This window comes from Gossypium hirsutum, chromosome D04 (assembly GCF_007990345.1).
Source record: "Gossypium hirsutum isolate 1008001.06 chromosome D04, Gossypium_hirsutum_v2.1, whole genome shotgun sequence".
In the NCBI taxonomy this organism is placed as follows: domain Eukaryota; kingdom Viridiplantae; phylum Streptophyta; class Magnoliopsida; order Malvales; family Malvaceae; genus Gossypium; species Gossypium hirsutum.
The window spans coordinates 43,490,975-43,511,160 of NC_053440.1; the positions used below are offsets into that span (position 1 = coordinate 43,490,975).

A 20,186-nucleotide genomic window follows, 5' to 3' on the forward strand; every position below is an offset into this window, starting at 1 on the left:
TGAATGAAAAATGATTCATTTCTTAATTTCAGAAGAAATCCAATAGAAACCACATGTTCAATTCTTCATCAACATATCTGATTCATTTCTTATTGTTCATGGTTCAAAAACCATCAAAAGCTTGAACGAGTCAATTATATCATTCATCATCCAACTACTGTTGCATCTGGATTAATACAAGCATGCTGATTAACTGAAAAAGAAAAACCAAACAAATAAACAAAATGTGGACAACAACCCTTATTAATGTCGGAAACCCCAAAACTGCAACCCCTTTTAACTTCAAGTGTCTCAAGAAATTGCTATGCTACAATACCTGCATTTGTTCAATAACAAGCTACTAAGAGAGTGAATCAGATGGGACTAGTACACCATTAAATTCAGCCATAAGTGCTCAGAGGCCTGTTCACATGCCAGAAACATTTTTAAAATCGGTAATATTAGATTCGTAACAACATAAGTATAAGATACAATCTCACTGAGATTACTGGTACAAGGAATTATATATGGATTACAGATTAATATAACATGTAAGCCTTTTCCAACTATTGGAAGGTCAGCTACAGACCATATAGCAATACTACACTATTTTATCCTTTGAGACTGAATTATCGGTAAAGCTAAGAAAAAGTGAGGTCCTTTCTTGTAGGTTCAAATATGAATCTAACTTGAAACAAAACAAACATACAAAACAATTCAAGAAATCAGGTGATAAAAAAATAGTGCATTTAAATATCTTAAACCCTCGTACTTATAATTTATAACCAGAATTGAAGAATGGAAGGAATTTCTAGAATGTAACCATGCCCTTATAATATATGGATGGTATAAAATCCAAGATATATACAAGCATCCTCCACCCGAAGATAGTAGAAATGCTCCACTGCAGTTTACTTTGCATTGCAAATAGAGAGAGAGCAACTTTATAGATCCAATCTCTATGGAATACAAATAATAAGAACATGCAGGAGGATCTAACCTTTTCTGCTAGCACCAGAAGTTCAGAAATGAAACTTGGCCTTAGAAATATATTCAATGGAATAAAGTAAGAAACTCCAAATGCTAATAATATCATATAAAACAAGCAAATAACAGGATCAAATCAAATATAAAAAAGGACTAGAGAGCCACTTAAGTTAAACTGGCACTTAAAAACGTTGCAGCTCTACTATACGTCCAAGAAACACCCTTCACGTGGTATATATTATAACCATGCATATACGAACATGGCAGCTTACTGATCTTTCAGCATTATTATCAAGAGTGATATATGTTCTGTAATGAATAGAATGAAATTGGAGAAGGAAGAAAACCTTTACCCATTAAAACTTTGTTACCTTATCTTCCAAACCAATGACTTCAGAAGCCAATATATTAGCACGTTCATCAGTTGCATTACATTCCAGTCATGCATTTGCATATTCCATTTTAAAAGACTCGAGCTCTGCCCGCAATACCAAACACCAGACATAGCAAGAATAAAAAAAAGGTATACGCTAAAATAGAATGTTGTTGACATTTTAAAAAGTATTTGTAATAAGCTCCCTAACAATTTGAACATCACCAGACAAAGAACACAAGAGAATAAAATGCAGATCAGCATACATATAGCATAGCATTTTAAAATACAGCATAAAACTGAATTCATCCTGTGTACCATCCTTTGCAACAAAAGAAAACCATTCAAAACAAAGACTTATTGATTGAATCCAGGAAAAAATAGACAAGCTCCAGCCTTAAGGATCATTTTTATAGATAAAAAATTATTAAGCATCTAACCTAAAACCAATAGGCAATAGGTTGAGAGGCCCAACCTTAATATAAACCCGAAACAAACCCAATATTTAATAACTTTGGGATAGCACTACTTAAGGCCCCTTCAAGTGTAGATCAAATGGCATAGACATGGACAACCTCAAGAGGGTTCCTTGTACTGCATTTTTTGGTTAATGGGTACCATCAGAGATGCAATAGACAACTGTAGGTATCTCAATTTTTAGATAGAACTTTATCTAAGCACAAACAAGTCTAAATCAATGTGCATATGTGCACACATGACACATGCCATACAAACACCATTGCATTAACCATATGACATAACGTCGTATGTAGTTATATGAGATTCAATTATTTCTAACAATTTGAAGTGACTACCAGTACCTAAATATAGTAAATACTAACCAGTTGGGCCTTGATTTCTTCTTGTAAGCTCTCCATGTCAGATTTTAGCCGGTTGACAATGCTTCTCTGGGGAGAAAAGTAAATGTAAGATAATTAAGAGATTTTTAAGAAGGATTGAGAATACAAATTAGGATAATGAAATGACAGAAAGTGCTGCAATGGAGAAGCACGATGAACTGATAAAAAACATATCATGACCATGACAGCCGGTAATGCTGCTAATCTAATATTTGGAAACAAACCTGTTGGTTATAACTATCAGTCAAAGATGAATTTTCAGCAACCAAAGATTTTGCTAATGTACGTGAGGCCTCAAGAGCTCGTTGCAGTGAAAACTTTTCCTGAGTCAAGTCTTCAATATACTGCAGAATAAGGATGAATAGATTAGAAAAGCCAAGACAATGAACAGAGAAAACATTAATAAACAAAACCGTTAACAAATAGAATGTTGTTGACATTTTAAAAAGTATTTGTAACAAACTCCCTAACAATTTAAACATCACCAGACAAAGAACACAAGAGAATAAAATGCAGATTAACATACATACAACATAGCATTTTAAAATACAGCATAAAACTGAATTCATCCTGTGCACCATCCTTTGCAACAAAAGAAAACCATTCAAAACAAAGACTTTATTGATCAGACTATTGAAGAGTCATAAAAGAAGTCACAGGAGTCTAACAACAAAAATTCCCACTGCAAGCAGCTTTAGAAGCAAAAGTTTGCAACATTGATCATAAGAACAACTCCGATTCTACAGAATAGCAAATAAACTCACCGATTCTACAGAATAGCAAGGAATCATAAGAACAACTCCGATCAAGAACTTTTGCTCCTGTCAATCCAAGAACACAGAATTTTAAAAAAAATGCAAAACCAAATAAAGAAAAAATGAAAATTTCAATTAGAAAAAAAGAGAGACACAAAAACTTACCTCAGGATTCTTGTATGGAGAAAGATGCTCGAAAATAAGAAACAATGAAAGGAAAATTGTTATGACTGAAAATTGTTAGAAATCAAAGAACGACCATCGCCTTAAGCCAAGACCCAGCGAAGAATTCATGGTAGATTTGCCTGAGAAAGAGAGGAAACAAAACAGAATATGCTGAGAAGAGAAGATGAAGAACGAAAGAAGAAAAAGGAATGAAGAACGAAAGAAGGAGAAGGAGCCTTACCTGGATGAAGGAGGAACCGGAAGAAGTCCTTGACCACACTGATTTGCAACCCAAGGGGAAGGGGAAAGGGGAGAAGAAGGGTAATCAAACATCAAAAAAGCTTGAAGAATGCAACTGAAGAATATATGGGTAAAAGAGGGAAACAAAAAGCAATTAAAGTTGCTAAATTTTTACTGGAACAAAAGGCTCCAGTCTGGAATTAAGCCTCCGGTGAGGTGAAATATATTTTCAACGCATTGAAGAATGCTTTCCAAACAGCTTTGTGTTTACTAACATTTCAGTTGTAATTTTTGTTAGCCTAAAAAAGCCAACGTACTGAGATGCAGTTGCATCCAAAGGAGGCCTTAATTGTCACATAGCGCTTTCCCATTGGCCAAGGTTGTTTAACGGAATTTTTAATGGTCATTACAATTGGACCGAAAAATAGAGAAAATTAACACTTTAGGCACCAATTTGGGACAAAAAAATTAAATATTAAAATAAAAAATAGATATACTTTAGGGGTCAAATCGTGAATTAAGCCTTAATTATGTTGTTATATATTTAAATTTCATAAGATATATAATATATATTTTAAAATTGAAAAACTAATCAACTTAGACTCCAAATTTTAAATATTAGAATTTAAGCACAACTCATATTTTAAGTAAATATAAATTTTACACAAATCCTTTTTAATACAATATTAGAGTTAACGATGATATAACATAATTCGAACCCATAACAAAAATTTTAAATCTGCTTTGGTAGACTTAATGTTTATATGCATGTATCAAAAATATTCATACCCTAGTAAAATAATATTTATATATTTAAAAATAATATATATTTATATATTTATATATTCAAACCCCCCAAAAAAAATGAAAATCTAATCTGTACAAACCGAATTTAGCTAGGCCAGCAGCTCTCATAAGGGAAAATTTCGCAACGCTTTCCCATTTATCGCAAAGGAAAAGATACGGCGAGCCTCTTCCTCGGCCCTTCTATATTCTTTCACGTAACCCTACTTACCTACCAACCAGCCAACCAATCAACTAATCCGATGGCAACCACCACCCAGAAACCCGTCGCCGCCGCAACCTCCACCCCCACCCCGACGACTCCTGCATCCGTCACTCTCGCCGCCATTTTATCTGCAGAACCAAACCCTAAGAAGATCGTGTCATCCTCCACGGATAAGTCTGATCCTCCTAACGCTGAGGGATCTCTGAAGGAGAGTGGGGGTTCGAAGACCACCGGGACTACTGTGGGCTCGGTCGTCGGGGATGAAAGCGGTCCCGTTAACGATATCCAGAAGAAGATTCGCCGAGCTGAGCGGTTCGGCGTACCTGTACAGTTGTCCGAACAAGAGAAGCGTAATTCTAGGGCCGAGAGGTGAATTCTTCAATTCCCCCCCCCCTTTTTGTTTTAGGTATTATTTATGTTTTTCCTTTCTGTTTGTACCTAGTTGACGAACATCTCTGAAGGGAAAATTTTCTTTTTCGATTTATTTCTAAAAAAGGACTATTCTGATTTTATTGTTTAAACGCGATTTTCGATTCATTGTGCGCTGAGAAGTATAGATTAACACTCTTGAATTTGTTTTTTGTTTTGATTGTTTGGAATCTCTTAGCAGCGCATAATTTTCTAATTTATTCTCTTTCTTTGATCAATCTATCCGTTTGTTCTCTAGAAATTAGTCTAACCCCTTTGTAATCTTACCTAGTTGCCTTGATAAGCATGCCTGTGTTTTTGGCTCATTATAATGTTCTGTTGGGTTTTCATTTAAATTTTTATGGTAAAGGTTTAGTAACAGTATTTGTGGATGTTGAACCCCATTCCTTGAGTTTTCTTTGTGTTTGTTGATTTGTGAACCAAACATGTCTCAGGTTTGGCACTGCCCCCAGCCCAAAGGGATCAGAAGCATCGAAGCAATCAGAGGAGGTGAAGAGGAAGGCTAGAGCTGAGAGGTTTTTTGTCCATACCACCTTTACCCAATGATGATATTACTCGGAGTTGCATTTAATCTATTTATTAATTCTTTTTGTGGGTTCTCAGGTTTGGGCTTGCTGTACCCTCTACAACTGTTGATGAGGAAGAGAAAAGGAAAGCTCGTCTTGCCCGATTTTCACCATATTCCAAACCTGACACCATTGAAGGAGAAAAAAGAAAAGCAAGGGCAATCAGGTACATTCCAATGCTAAAGAACTGCTTCTTACATTGTTAGAGATCTATAAATGCCTATAGAAATCACTATTGACAAAGGTTTATGCATGTTGAGGTTGGAATTTGATTTTTTTTCCTCTGGTCTTTCCAGGTTTTCGGATCCCCTGTCAACTTCTTTAGCACAGGTAAATCACAAGGGGACTATTGAACCAGTAAGGGTTTAATTTAGTTGTTTCTCTGGCAAAGTTGTTGGATCATAGAAAATTCAGTGTTTTAAGGTTGTATACATTTTTTTACAGGAGGCTCCTGTTGCTGGAAAGGCTGCTGGAGGACTCTAAATAAAAATTACCATAGTTAGAAGGTATCTTTGGAGATATGCATTGCTTTAATCATGTATATATCTGCATCTGTGCTCAGAAATATACTTGTTTAAATAGGTCTATATCAGTTAACTTAGAGGTTGCATTATTATTTTCTTTTCCTTTTCAGGTCTAGTGTCCTAACAGCTTGTGATTCGCTCAGCAGCTTCCTTACAATGTTTTATTTCTAACATCAAAATTTAAGATGCAATACTCCATCTCCAGATGAATTTCTAAAGAATTGGCAATGTTCTTTTGGCAGTTTGGAAGGTGTTTTACAGTGTCTATTCATTTGGTGAGGCCTATTGGAATCAACAACCACCTGGAGTGTTAACCTCTCTTAAATCCTACAAAAAGCATTAGAAATTCTGGAGTAATGGCTATAAATTTTCTACTTTCCCGGTTAGATAATTTAGTTGAGAAAGTATGGGGGTGGTTATTAGATTCATCCTAACAATTAATGAGTTTGTTTATTTGCTGTTGTAACAATTGGGCAGCATCTTATACTGTTTTAAGTTGCATAATATGATCAAGTGTGAGACAGCAGTAGTATTCAAAATTGGGTCCGACATCCATTTCCATAGTTAAAATAGCAAATGGCTTCTTAGGAATTCTTGAGCTCTGTTTCTCATTTCCTAATCTCTAGATGAAAAGGTATTTGCATCTTTTTTTCTGCTTTTCATATGTTGGACAATTGATGAACTTAGATGCCTTCAAGCAAACATGGATAACTTGTTTTCTGCATTTAGATTAAAAAGTTATTAGAAAGACTGTAGTGTGGGAGTTTATCAGGAGGCTTATCTATAGACAAATTAGATTGTTATTGTTCATTCGGTCTGTCATCTTCTTGTTTTTGTTCCTTCTAGAATAGACTTGACCCAGTTTTGTAAAAAGAAATGAAAAAGCAATTTTCAGGTATGTGCATGAGCATGCATGTTAATTCACGCGATGGTTGCAGGACTGCATGCATTTGTTTGCTCTGTGATGAGACTGCTGGCTGAAATGGCATTAGTTCAACTTAGCTAGTATCTTCCCAATATAAATTGTCCATGCAATGTTGTTAGGATATTTTACAAGTGCTGTTCACAGCATGATCATTAGAGAAATGATGAAAATTGGGAATGGTTTGATAATATGAAGATTGCTTTTGTGGGTAATATTTTCAATAGACGATGAGCTTTATGGGATCCATAAGTGAAAAACTCACTGAGCTTGTTACTTGAGGATCTCAGGATCAGTGATTAGTATTTGAGATAAGTGAACACTCCCCTTTAAGGTGATTGCTAGCTTCCGTAGGTCTCACCAGGTGAATGAATTTGGGTAATCTCTACAAGGTAATTTGTGGTGGAAGTGAATGGCGTTCAATGTTCACTCGTGTAATATTTTGTTTTTATTAAAATAACTAGCTTCTTTGTGGTTGGATATGTTTGCATGGAAGGCCGGATAAACATGATTGGTTCCTTCTATATGTTGATAATATTTTAGTTAATTTTACTTCCTAGTCAAAGTTGGTGTAAAACTGTAAATGGGAATTCATCTAAATCTTGTATTGGGTTCTAAGGTATCAAAACAACTTTTTTCTTCTTCTTAGGATTATATGCTCTGTTAAATTTCATTTCATGTATATCATATTTCAAGAGTTTGTGTCGTATTTTCATTTGTTTGCGTTAAATGTGTATAAAATGACTAATTTACTCAACTCTATAGTGGTCTCGTACAAGGGTTAAAACTAAAGGGTGGGGATCGCCTAAATATTTTAACTAGTTTTCACCAATTTACATGGTGTGGCAATCAACTTGTGACCTAATGTTACCAAAGATAAGGGGAAAAAACATACAATCTTTCTCCTGAGCTTTATTATTATTTGAGAAAACAAATCAGTTTGTCACAAAGAAAGTACATAGGGATTTGCACATGGCTGATCCATTGGTTAAATTTCAACTTACCCTCAATACCGAATCCTGCCTTGTTACAAATGAAAATAACAAAACTAGCACAACAGTCTTTCAATTGATGCATGGGAATCATCTGTCTATGACAATTTTAGCCGATCAGCATAGTCCAAGACAAACATAACTTTATCATGAGAATCTATTTAAATAATCTTCTATATTAATCTCTTAAAATCAGCATATAAATCTGTGAAAGACAAGGACAAAAGATAAATACAAGTCTCATCCACAATTTTTTTTAAAAGGTTTCAATATCCATCATGACTTTGTGGCAAGTTATAACATGTCCTCTAAGCCCATTTGCTTGTGATATTCACGCACATTAAAAAATCCAAGTAAAAAACGTTAACATAACAAAAACACCAAGACTATCCCCAAACAAGTGTTTAAATATCTGTTGAAACAACCTGTGTTGGATCATACATTCAAACACGTATGGAAACACCAAAGCAAACAGCCTTGGTTCTAACATTATTTTTGTCCTGCAGTTTTTCCCATCATCCATTTTACTTTAACATTCCAAGCATCTTCTTCTCCCTATAAAGAAAATTACAGACTTTGTCACTCTCACATTTGTTTCCAGTTTTGGTTGACTATTCTAGTCACCTATTATGCACTATTTTGTTTATCATATTTTTTTAATATATATTGAATATATTGTTTTGATCTAGGAAGCTCGGACACGGCTCATCCCTCCTTGTACCGGTGTCATAGGTGTGTCCAACACAGACACTCGTCGTACACGCCCAGATACGTACGGGACATGCCGAAATATGTCAAAAGAAAAAAAAAAGAGGTTAGTGATAGCAAGTTAAATTTGTGCTTTTAATGTATTTATTTTTGGCTAATTTTCAAATAAGATGCTACTAAACTTGTGTTTTTCTTATAAGGGATGAAATTGAAGTGCTGAAATTCAAAATCAAACAAAATGGGCTAAATTAGAACGAAAAGTAAAGAGGAGAGCCAAATTGAAGAATTGAAGAATTAGTGGTTAACTGGTTAAAATCATATTTCTGAAATTGTCAAAATTCTATAAATAGTTTAAATTTGATTTTTAGTTGATATTTTGTTAAGAGAAATCTTGCTAAATTTATTATGAGGAATATGTATAAATACTTAGTGTTGTTGGCCTTTGAGAGACACAATTGAATACACACTTAATTTGGGAATAAAATAATTCATTTCTTTTCTCCATTTATGCGTGAGTGAAGTTTTGGCATTATACATACTTTTTTCCATTCCAACACTTCAGCTAAATTGCTTCCCAAGTCTCTTCTCCTTTCCACTTACCATCATTTCCATACATCAACTAGTATGATTAATTTCATACTCAACTAGTTCCCTTTTAGCTTTAGCTTGGTTATCACTCTGACAAAACAATCGTGAGATATGAACTCTTACTAAAAACTTTTCAACACGGTTTTTGCTATCTCTCCGGTATATGGGATAGTATAAATTCGTCCAGTCAGTTCAGTTTCAATTCAAAAAGCATGCGTTAGGTTGGAATTGTTTGGCGTTCAGCTGGGAAGTCGAGTCGGCCGTGTTGTATTCGAATTCCCATGAACAAATTGGCGTATCTAGGTAGGAAACGACCAGTTGGATTCTGTCAAGGGAGATTGTGATCGAATTTAAACGACCCAAGTAATTGAGGCTATTGATTTGAGTTGGGATTTTCAGATTGCAAGATTGTCGAAATCTTAAATTAGGGCACGAGTCACGTGGTTAGAAACTCGACAAAGGTCGGTTTGCAGATCATACCGGAATTGACTACATAAGGAAAAGTTGGCGGTCAAAACGTTCTTGGTCACTATAACCACCTTATCGTTTGGAAGGGAAAATCCATTTTTTTCAAAGATCGATTCGAGTTCGAAGTGTACTGAGGCTGAGGCTAAGTTTTAATATATTTAGTTCACCGATTTAATTTAATTCACTTAATTTTATTTTGCAATCATAATTCTGTTTTCATTTTTATTATATTATATTTTTTTTCTTTTATTTTCTCTATCAACTAAATTCTCCCCTTTCATTTATTTTACACTTATGTACACACAAGTTGAGGGCATGGCAGCTGCCTAGACTCAGAAATCTAGTCACAAAAATAAAATAAAAATTAGAAGTCTCAGTCCCTGTGGGATCAACCCTACTACTATATATTACTATTAAATTACTACTCTATATTACTATTAAATTAAGTTAGAGCGTAAAAAAAATTATATTTAATGGTTTCTACGCCAATTGAACACTGTCCCGACACATGTATCTATAAATGGATAGAGGTCCCGAATTGAAAAACCCGAGTTGAGAATGAAGGTGGAAGCAGAGTTCTGAAGCAGTTTAAGACATGAAAGGTTTTTTTTCCCATGAAATTTGTACTCATATACATTCGGCTTTTAGATTTTTTCTAGAATTACTCTTTCTATGCTTGATGAAGCAGTCAAGAAAATTGGGTTGAATTTAATTTATGTTTATTAATATTGTTGCTTTCGGAGTGTTTTGGGAAGCCCAAAGGTATTGTCTTGGTATTGTTTTATTAATTCAGCAGATATTTAAAATAAAAGTAAAATAAAATATACATTAATGAAAAATATTACTATTTTCATTTACAATAAGTATTTTAACATAAATAAATATATAAAAATATTAAAAATATTCTTTATTGTCGTATCCTACCTGTATTGCGTGTTCGTATCCATGTTTCATAATTTTTTTATATTAATCTCTATATTTGTTAATATATATATAAAAAATAGAATTCTACCAACATTTAAATTTAAAATCAATAATTAAGTTTTAATAAATATGACATGAGACATTTAAATACACCATTAATAGCTTATGCCTTGTTCATGTTCACATGATTGATATTTTTACAAAAAAAAAAATAGTGCTACAGGTTCTTTAATGTTTAATTTATTGGTTTGTTTTTTTTTCTTAAAATTTCATAAAACAATACCTTAATATTCCTGGATTGAAGGTCAGTTTAGTATTACTTCTAAAAAGTTTAAGATAAAAACATTGTTAAATTTTTGAGCTTTTCAAAATTGCTTTTAGAACAAAAAAAAATTACATCATTATGAAAATTTTAACCTTTGCTGAAAAATACTAAACTAAGTCTAAATATGTTAAAAACGATGCAAGCAAACGAGCCATTAGTTTTGCATAAATATATAAAAGGAAATTTCTTCACCATGTAAGGCCTAAGATAACATAAATCTAGACTGTGAATGAGGGACAGTATCAATTGTGGTAGCAGGAGAGCAGACAATTTACCAACTAAATTGCATGAAACCATATCTACACATTGTCTTGCAATCTCAACAAGGTTAGTCCCCTATTTGTAAGGAAATTTGAGAAGTTTTTCAGACATTTAGCTCTCCATCTTAATTTCCTAGCTATGAGACACCAGCAACGGTACTAGCAGCGGCTGGCAAGTCTTCCTCCGCCTTTTATCGACATGGGAGAGTTGTAGCATGAGCTTCCATTGATCAAATGGGGATCTAGAAACACAACTATGACTGTTATATCATCATGAAAATGTCTCCTCACCCCTCTATCAATCTTGTTCAGGTCTGCGTATCTCATTTCTCTTTTCTGTGCTGCTTCCTTGAGTGCTGTTTTAACAAGTCTCCTTGCAATTCCCTGCATCAAAAGAAGAGTTAACCCAATGCCCAACCGTCTTTTTTCTGTGTTCAGCCATTTTGCCACGGTAAACTTACATTTCGTGGGCTAGTCTGCACAATTCTAACAGCTTGCTGGTTGCTCAAGTGTTCCCAAAGACCATCAGAAGCAAAGATGAGAAACTGATCATCAGGGTGGAGTTTATGTACTAACAATGACGGCTCGGCACTAAGGATTGGCTTTCGAAACGGTTCATGCAGTCTAAATTTAGGCAGGAGAGGCTCTTTGTTGAATTCTGCCTTCTTTAGATATGCATCACCTATGGATCTTGAAATCTGCAATGATAAAAAGGAGGGAATAAATAAGAGACTTAAATGAAAATGATTTCATTTTCAGCTCAGTTTCAACGTTTAGCTTACCTGTATAAGGCCCTTAACACGCCAAACTTTGTGTTTCATCACAACAATCTGCGGATCATTGGGATGCAACGACCGAAGCTCATCTCTTACGGCATCAAAACTTGCATTGTGTTCGGTCGATAATTGCATTGCTATAACTTCCTTAGCCCCTCTTATTGATCTTCCTAAGACTACTCTGGAATCACCAGCATTTGCAATGTATAGCAGTCCATTGCAGATCACTCCCGTCAAACAGCACGATCCGACCGATGCCATTTGCGGCTTAACCAGCCATTGCTTCCTCACAAGGGAAAGAAATTTGTCTTCTGTTGCCAAGAAAGCCTTTCTGAGAACATTTGTTGACATTTCTTGATTCTCAGACACAAATGCTGCAAATCAAGGGAAACATAAATAAGCGTTTGGCCAACCTATATAGAACTGCATAAATGATTAGTCCAAATAAAACGTACACTTAAAATTGCAGAAAAGGTTGTTATTGATGAAGCTTGAAGCCTCAGGTCCACCATGTCCATCATACACACCAATGAAAGTCCCGTACCGACCGGAACTACTCGAACTCAACAATCCCGATTCGAGTTGGCTTTGATCCTCCAACAAACTATTGGCTTGAACCACTGCCATTGAAAAATCTCCATAAACATGTTGCCCCATATCTTTATACCACAGTAAACCATCAAGGCACCCTCTAGAATCACCCTCAATAGATGGTTTCCAACAGGATTTAACCATTTTCAGGTAATCAATTTTTCAGCAAATATATATGTGTTCATAAAACCCTGATAAAAGAAGAAGATCCCAAGGCTCATTCAGGGATCAAGTTTCTGTTTGTTGTACAATACTAGAACCCCAATACTTGGAACTATATAACCAAGAATTAGACACCATTATTATCAGACCTATTCCGAGACAAGGAAGGACCAAGTTGGGTATGGGCTAACTCAACTGCAGCGTGTGAAGTTGAGACAAGAAAGCAATAGTTTATGTGAGTTCAGAGAATAAGGGGGGGTGTGCTGGTGGCTGAGTACCTTGAATCTGGATTAAATGTCTTTGGTCCCTTCACGGTGTGCCATGTTTCACCAACAGACTTAGCTGGAAAAGCACCTTGGGATTCGATAGAGACAAACTTTGGTCTGAGATCAAAATACGCAACGGATAAGAGGAGAGTTTGGGGTTTTTTTGGCAGATCTTGAGTTTTGTTTTTTTGTTTTTTTTCTTGGGGAGTCAGAGGAGATCCAAGATGAGAAATAAAAAGAGATTTAAATCACTGGCTTCTGACATTGTTGTTTTTGTTATTGTAACATACTTCTTTGTTGCCTTTCTGGTTTTGTTTAGTCTCTTTCAAGTGGTTTTGCCCTAAAACTATGACAGATTTTATTGCATGGCTGAGATTTCAAGTTTTCGTTTCTGTTTATTTGCAATCATGAATGAATAATCCAAGGTTCTTAGGCAAGTTTCCTTCCATTACTATTTTCATACTTGACCCTTTCCTAAACATCTTAAAGCATTCTTAATTTTAGAAAAATTCTGTTTTCACCATGTAAAGCTTGGGATTCCAACATCATAAAAAAAGAAAAGTGGAAAACCTACTCATATATATATAGATATTTATATATATTATCCTGCAATTTGTGTACACCAAACATATTTCATTTTCTTCCATGCATATTAAGGAATATGTGTAAAAGAAGAAAAAGGGTATGATATTCTTTTCAATATACCAAAGTTTTACTGATGTCTTTGCCTGCTATTAATGATCAAAATCATGTTTAATTATTCTGTTGGCTATGAGTTTGTGATAAGAAATAAGAACAAACTGGTTTAAATTGAAAAGAAATTAGGGAAGGATGGGGGGGTCCATTGCTCTGGCACTGGATTGATGGATATATGTTTGGTAATGGTACATGCATTCTTTCCGGTTCTTGTTCAGCCAGCAACTGGACAGCATGAGATGAGTTTGGCTCACCTTCCATCTACATGACCATTTTCAGCCATCAACACCATATTTCTCACTGTACATACATTGATGGCCGAATAGCATTTAATCAGTTTCTTGTACTTGTCAACTATGTCACTTTTTTCAGGAAAGCAGATTGGAGGCTCAATACTTACTCGTTTGCTTCAGAAGGGGACACAGTATTTGTATTTTTAACTTTTAATATGATGTAAAATATGGGTTTCTTCTGTTTTTTTTCTTTCACTTTTGGTGCTTTATATGTTCAAATTCAATGGCGTTAAAGTTCTAGCTTCACCTGTTAATGTGCATTTCCAAGAATGTTGCACACAAAATCCTATCTTAAATCACAATACTTATAACCCATACAAATTTTTTTTTGCAGTAATGTTAAATTTAGCTATGAAGATTTATATTTTTTTTCTCTTTTTAAGTTAATTTTATACATTAACCTTTCAAAAAGCCTCATATCGTTCTTTTAACGAACATGATGAATAAAACATTAATTTTTTAATAATGTTGGCATGACAATTTGTGTGGCAGTTCACCTGTACTTCATACTAATATAATGCTATTTGTCTTATATATCACGCAATAAAGAATTTAAAAATTATCAAAAATCAAAATTATAAAAAGTTCATAAATTAAAAAAAAACATGGAGTATGTGTGGATTGCTATGGGGATTGTCATGTTTAAAAAATTAATGTTTTAGTTAATATTTCCATTAAAGAACAACAATTTAATTTTTTTTAAAAAGTTGGTAATCAAATTCGACTCCTTTTAAAAGATTAAGGGTCGAATTTAGCTAAAATAATAATAAATTTCAAATTGACAAAACTAAATTTGATATTATACTTTTTCTTGAGACAAACATACAAATTATTATTACTTGACTAATAATTTGTTTGCGAGGACATACTTGCGATTAAGTTGTTTTATGTTGCCCAAAATATATTGTTAGTTTCTATATTGATTAAATTTGATATTTAGACTACGTTTGATAAACTTAAAAAATTAAGTGCGGAAAAAAATAAGTACTAAAAAAAATTAAAAGTTGAATTTAAGTTGTAAAATCATTTGATGTATTATTGAAAATTAAATATTGATTATAATTAAATTGTTTAATAAAGGATAATATAATCTTAAATGAAATAGAATAAAATAAAGTAAAAATAATTGAATTTATTATCTATTAAGTGATAAATAGGTCCCTATCAATTTATCATTTTCTACATTTTTTCGTTGAAAAATTTTATCTAGTAAACTTCATTGTGGTTTATCGAAGGTATAATTAAAAATATTAATTTTCAGTTGATTGAATTTTTTTTCAACACTTGATCAAACATGACCTTAGTTTTTGCATTTAACCAATATAAGTTTAAATCTTTTTACTTTTTTTTTATTTAAAAATATTAATCTAATCATTAACATTATCAATATGTTCTATCAAAAATTGTCTAACGTGACATGTTTATTTTTTGTCAATCATCTGTCATGTCATATGAGAGTAGCCTAATTAACCTGGAGTTTTTATAATTTTTTTTCAAAATATAAGTATTGATTATATATTTTTATAGATTAGTATTTAGCACACTAACAATGTATTTTTTTTTTTACTTCACATGGAGAGTTAAAATATAAGCATGTGTCACATTTCATTTGTGTGTGTGTGTATATATATATGGAGTTGTTTCATGTCTAGAAGTTGTCTAGATACAGAAAAATGATAGTCTTACCCTTTTATTGGTTTTGGCGGTATGTGCATGGATGTATTTATGAAGCTAAAATCGTCATGTTTCGTTCTGAAGTGTCATAAGTTGTGTTAAGGAAGGAACAAAGAAAGAGGTAAAAATAGTGGAATGAAAAATCAAACTGATAATTGCGACGGAGCAAGTTCTCAAAGCAGGAGTAGTTCCGACGATGACAACGATGTTGCATGATTTGTTAGGATAGTTTATTGGAAGAAGGTAGTGATCATTTATTTAATGGTGTTGGCAACAAATTGAACACAACAAGTGAAGCCATTAGGGATGAGGCCCTGTGACGTTGAGTCTTTAAATGAAGAGACATGTGAAGGCATTGGGATGAAGATGATGTCGTTCATGAGGACCCTTTTTTGGACTTAGAATCGGAACCGATAAGAGGAATGTGATTCAATAGCTTTGATGCATTTTCGAGTATCATCAGGAGCATGCCAAATTGAAAAAGGTTTCAGTATGGTGAGGAGACCACTTTGCAGAAAGAAGTACGTTTTATTGACTTGTGATAAAGGTGGCGAAGTTGGTGACAAGAATACGGTAATAGATGATTTAGAAAAGTTTAAAATTTGTTTTTAAACTGAGCAATTGTGATATTTATAGAAATCATGTGCATTGTTACGTCATATTCCGACTTTCAATCGATCGATTTTCTCTACTATCTTCAAATCTTGAATTGCTTGCGTGTGGGCTCAAACAAATCGAATCAATAAACATAAATTTTATTTAACTTTCAGCAGGAAAATTAATTCTCTTTGTGAACTAGAAACTAGAAGTATTTTTTTATAGAAAATAGAATTTATTCTTAAAATAAATTACCATTATTGTCCAACAAAAGATCTATATTGTAGGTTAATAAGATCTAACTAAATAATGTTTTAATATGAAGTATAGTATTCTAGAGAGGGGCAGTGGCACACCCTCTCTGGGATTAGGATTTGTTTCCCCTCACACATGGGATTGGGCTTTTAAGTCCTTATTGTGTATTGAGTACAATTATATGTGTTATATTGACTTTTATCCAACACTTATAATTTATTCTAACTCAATAATTATTTTTTATTATTCAAAATATTATCCAAATAATTAATTTAATTAATTAACTTAACTAAATTAATTTCTCAATTAAACTATCTTCTCAACTCAATTTTAATTCTGTTAAAATCATGACAACTTTACCGTATTAGAATCCATGAGGAAAATAATTTAATTATCTTATTCAATTAATTAAATAATAATTCAAAGAAATTAAATTAAAATTTCTAAGTCATTTTTTGTACTTGACGAGAAAACATTTTATAGCAAATAGTGATATATGCGATCTTTTTCTCTTACTTATCGTTTCCATTCATTCCATATATAACTTGTTTTGGGTTATCTTAAGCTAGTTGAGGAATAGGTTGGACAAATATAATTAGAGCTCAAATAATTTGCAATTAAATTCTAACTCTTCGCCTATTAATTACAACTTATTTAATCATAAAGTCATTCCACTACAGTACCACGACTAAACTCTCCCTTATTATATACCATTACAAAAATTATTCAATTAATGCTCGTCCAAATACCTTGTTATAAGTGTGTTACTTTGATATGATATCATTAATCTCTTCGGAATAAAATTCATTTTCTTAATATGATCATATTTTATCTTATAATATCTATTATATCTTTCGATATAAAAAAAATCAGTTACTAACACATAGTAATTAAATGATTTGTCTTATAACAAATAATTTGTATCCACATTCCTTTTTCAACTACCATGTCACTACAACTCTTTAGAATATTTTAAGTCAAAAATAAAATCAGTAATAAAAGTATAAAACATATTAGTATGCAGTTGTATTTCTTCACACAGTTTTGATGAAATCACATTTTATGAACAATATCGTCCACTCCCATCTTCTCCTTTGAACCTCTTAAAAGCTTTCATTGCTTCACTCTCACTATCGAATGACTTTTATTTAACTCCTATAACAAAAGGAGATCGATACACTCCAAGCTTCTTCCCACAAAACATAATATAAAATTTCTTCAGTTGCTCGTATGAAATTATTAACTTTAGAGATATAGTAATATGGAGAAGACAAATTTGTTTTAAACACGACAAAATTAGAAGCATCCCTTATTTCAAATAGAGGAGGATGGGTTATTCATATTTCATTTGATGGTCAGAGACGAATTGAAAGCTAATCAATAATAATTCTAAAGATTTCTCAAAAAAAGAGTAGAGATATCTCTTACGTTACCCATAATATGTGGATCTTCTTCTATTTAATATTTCTTTTACAAAATAAAAGGGAGAAAGAAATCTTATGGAACTATTTTGGGGAAAGAAGAGGGAAAAACACAGAATTTAGAATATGGGTTAATCCCGGATTAAAAAATTTTAAGAGAGAAAGGGAAGAAAATGGACAACTTTTATCCAACTCTCTAAGAGAGAGAGCAAAAATACGCTGGTTAACATTTAGTGGGAACTGATAATTAGTTACGGATTTAAAGGGAGAAAATATGGTAGAGAGAGAGAGCGCAAAATTTTATAACTCTAGTAGGGAAAATTTGACATTATGGACATTCTAGACAGATTTTGGTTTTATTTTTTTAATATTTTATTATACCTTGTTATCATTCACTAAAAATTCGTTTGTTTACATGTAAAAGGCTTTACGGAAAATATTTTTTTATGTTTGTTTCACAGAAAACAACTTGGTCATTTTCCTATAAAATAAGTTTTTTTTCCTATAAACAACTTTTAAAGCGTAAGTCATTTTTCGAGAAAGAACTCCTCTATAGGTAATTTTATTTTTATGTAAAAATTAACTTAAATCAAACTTAATATCATTATATTGATAATAAATTTTATTTCTATTTTTAAAAACATTTAAAATATTATATTTTTCAATATTATTAAACATACATATCTAATTATTTATATTTAGTCATATAATAAATTATTAATATAATTTATTATTTTAATAAATTATTTAATATTTCAATTTTATTTTAGTAATAAATATTTATTACAATTATAAATATATTAATAATAAATATTTTGTAGTATAAAAGTTAAAATATGTCATAAGTCTATGTACTCTTCACAAATTTATAATTTAGTCTCTGTACTTTTTATTTTCAAGAATTTAGTCCTTCTACTTTTCAGATTTAAAAAATCAAGTTCAATTGCTGAAATTGTTATTATTATTATTATTTTGTCAATTTTGTTGATGTCACATTTTTAAATAAAAAATACTCACTAGATAGTCATGTTAACTAAAAAATGACATTGTAATGAATTTGAATTTAAAAAAATATTTTTAATATACGCAAAAAAAAATATAAAATATAAAATATAAAATTATAAATATAAAATAAACTCAATTAAACCATGAAAAGATACGAAAATCTCAAATGTATGTTTGTTTCATTGAAAACAACTTTTATGAAATATTTTTAAGAAATTTGTCAAATAAGAGAAAATATTTTACACAAATTCATCCAAACACCAAAAAATATTAACTTTTTCAAAAAAGTAAGTTATTTTTCGAAAGTTATTTTCAGTGAAACAAACAGAGTGTATTTGTACTAAATGTTTTGATTTTAATATTATAAAATTCTGAGACTCATTTGGTGAGGGCCTTGCCTACTGGGCTCATTATTTGAGGCCTTGTGTTCTTGGCTATTGGATCTTCGGGTTTAGCCCTTCTCACTTTTAAGTCATCCCTCAACCCCCAATTAATGCCTCCTCATTTTTTTAAAAAAATAAAAAAATACCTCAAAAAATTCCAAAATTTTTATTATATTTTAATAGCAACAATTGATGTTGATTATTAAAAATATATATAATTAAGAGTTGTGAATATTCAAATCGATATATGTGTTGGGTAGTTGTATCTTTACAAACATACTATTTTTTTTATAAATAAAAATCGAAAGACATTAAAAAGAAGTAGAAATAAAATATATGATATTCATCAGTGCAAAATGGTTATAGTTATTATATCCTCAAAATTGATTCCAACATATGAAATAGTAGACGAGTGAAATGAAACACGTGATAAGGTGCATGTGAATCCTGGCACCGACCAGACTGCAATAATAGACGAGGCGAGGGAATACGTGTATTCATGTTTGTCGGATTTCCATCCATCACTTTTGTTTTGCTTAAACAAGGTTTAAGCCTATACTTCATTATTACACTCTCATTGTTTTGGGCTTTTCAAGAATTGGTTTGTAAGCATTGCTAAGATTTTCCAACCACTTTAGACTGCAAGTTGATTATGTGACACCAGTGAGTAAACAAAACAAGAGCCAAGGCAATGGAGGGAAACCATAAGAGGCACACTCTCTCAACCCTGTTTTCTTTTTGTTTTGTAAAGAAAAAGTAGTCTAGTGATGAAATCATTACAAAGTTATTTAAAATAAGAGTGACCCAAATGCGACCCTGAAATCTGATCCAACCATTTTCACCTCACTTGTGAGCTAAAGTGGAGGAGGATATGAAAAAGTTGATGTGGCCAAACTTTGGGGGCCAACTCAATGTACTCACATCCCCTACCTCACATGCTATGAAAGGGAACCTTTTACCACCAACAAACTAATCTTATCAAGGTAATATAAA

The 20,186-nt window shown here is 32.3% G+C and overlaps 3 protein-coding genes across 11 annotated transcripts; 1 reads left to right on the forward strand and 2 right to left on the reverse strand.

The window, feature by feature from the left end:
* Nucleotides 1-3,698, reverse strand: LOC107899258 (protein BLISTER). 4 transcript variants are annotated; one of them, XR_005912041.1, is made up of 8 exons: nucleotides 3,361-3,695; nucleotides 3,120-3,259; nucleotides 2,964-3,020; nucleotides 2,424-2,543; nucleotides 2,182-2,247; nucleotides 1,338-1,444; nucleotides 317-402; nucleotides 1-193 (listed from the first exon to the last, which is right to left on the reverse strand). XR_005912041.1 is itself a non-coding variant. In XM_041091203.1 (7 exons), exons 3-7 carry the CDS (start codon nucleotides 2,988-2,990, stop codon nucleotides 381-383), a joined length of 342 nt encoding a protein of 113 aa, XP_040947137.1. In that variant the 5' UTR covers nucleotides 2,991-3,020; nucleotides 3,120-3,259; nucleotides 3,361-3,698; the 3' UTR covers nucleotides 1-380. The 4 variants fall into 4 exon arrangements, 2 of the variants coding, with proteins under 2 accessions (XP_040947137.1, XP_040947136.1); XM_041091203.1 differs by having other exon boundaries at nucleotides 1-402; nucleotides 3,361-3,698; XM_041091202.1 differs by lacking the exon at nucleotides 317-402 and having other exon boundaries at nucleotides 1-316; nucleotides 3,361-3,692.
* A 515-nt stretch (nucleotides 3,699-4,213) lies between these two features.
* On the forward strand, nucleotides 4,214-7,463 carry LOC107899259 (protein MODIFIER OF SNC1 11). Of its 6 annotated transcripts, none has more exons than XM_016824923.2 (6): nucleotides 4,214-4,737; nucleotides 5,232-5,312; nucleotides 5,401-5,529; nucleotides 5,660-5,720; nucleotides 5,808-5,869; nucleotides 5,998-7,463. In XM_016824923.2, the coding sequence occupies exons 1-5, from the start codon at nucleotides 4,406-4,408 to the stop codon at nucleotides 5,844-5,846; spliced, it is 642 nt and encodes a 213-aa protein (XP_016680412.1). In that variant the 5' UTR covers nucleotides 4,214-4,405; the 3' UTR covers nucleotides 5,847-5,869; nucleotides 5,998-7,463. The 6 variants fall into 6 exon arrangements, 4 of the variants coding, with proteins under 4 accessions (XP_016680412.1, XP_016680413.1, XP_016680415.1 ...); XR_005912043.1 differs by having other exon boundaries at nucleotides 4,220-4,737; nucleotides 5,808-5,901; XR_005912044.1 differs by having other exon boundaries at nucleotides 4,220-4,737; nucleotides 5,660-5,693; nucleotides 5,808-5,901.
* A 3,490-nt stretch (nucleotides 7,464-10,953) lies between these two features.
* On the reverse strand, nucleotides 10,954-13,242 carry LOC107899260 (probable protein phosphatase 2C 38). The gene is made up of 4 exons (XM_016824928.2): nucleotides 12,306-13,242; nucleotides 11,857-12,224; nucleotides 11,536-11,772; nucleotides 10,954-11,458 (listed from the first exon to the last, which is right to left on the reverse strand). The coding sequence occupies exons 1-4, from the start codon at nucleotides 12,583-12,585 to the stop codon at nucleotides 11,234-11,236; spliced, it is 1,110 nt and encodes a 369-aa protein (XP_016680417.2). The 5' UTR covers nucleotides 12,586-13,242; the 3' UTR covers nucleotides 10,954-11,233.
* Between the last annotated feature and the right edge of the window lie 6,944 nt (nucleotides 13,243-20,186).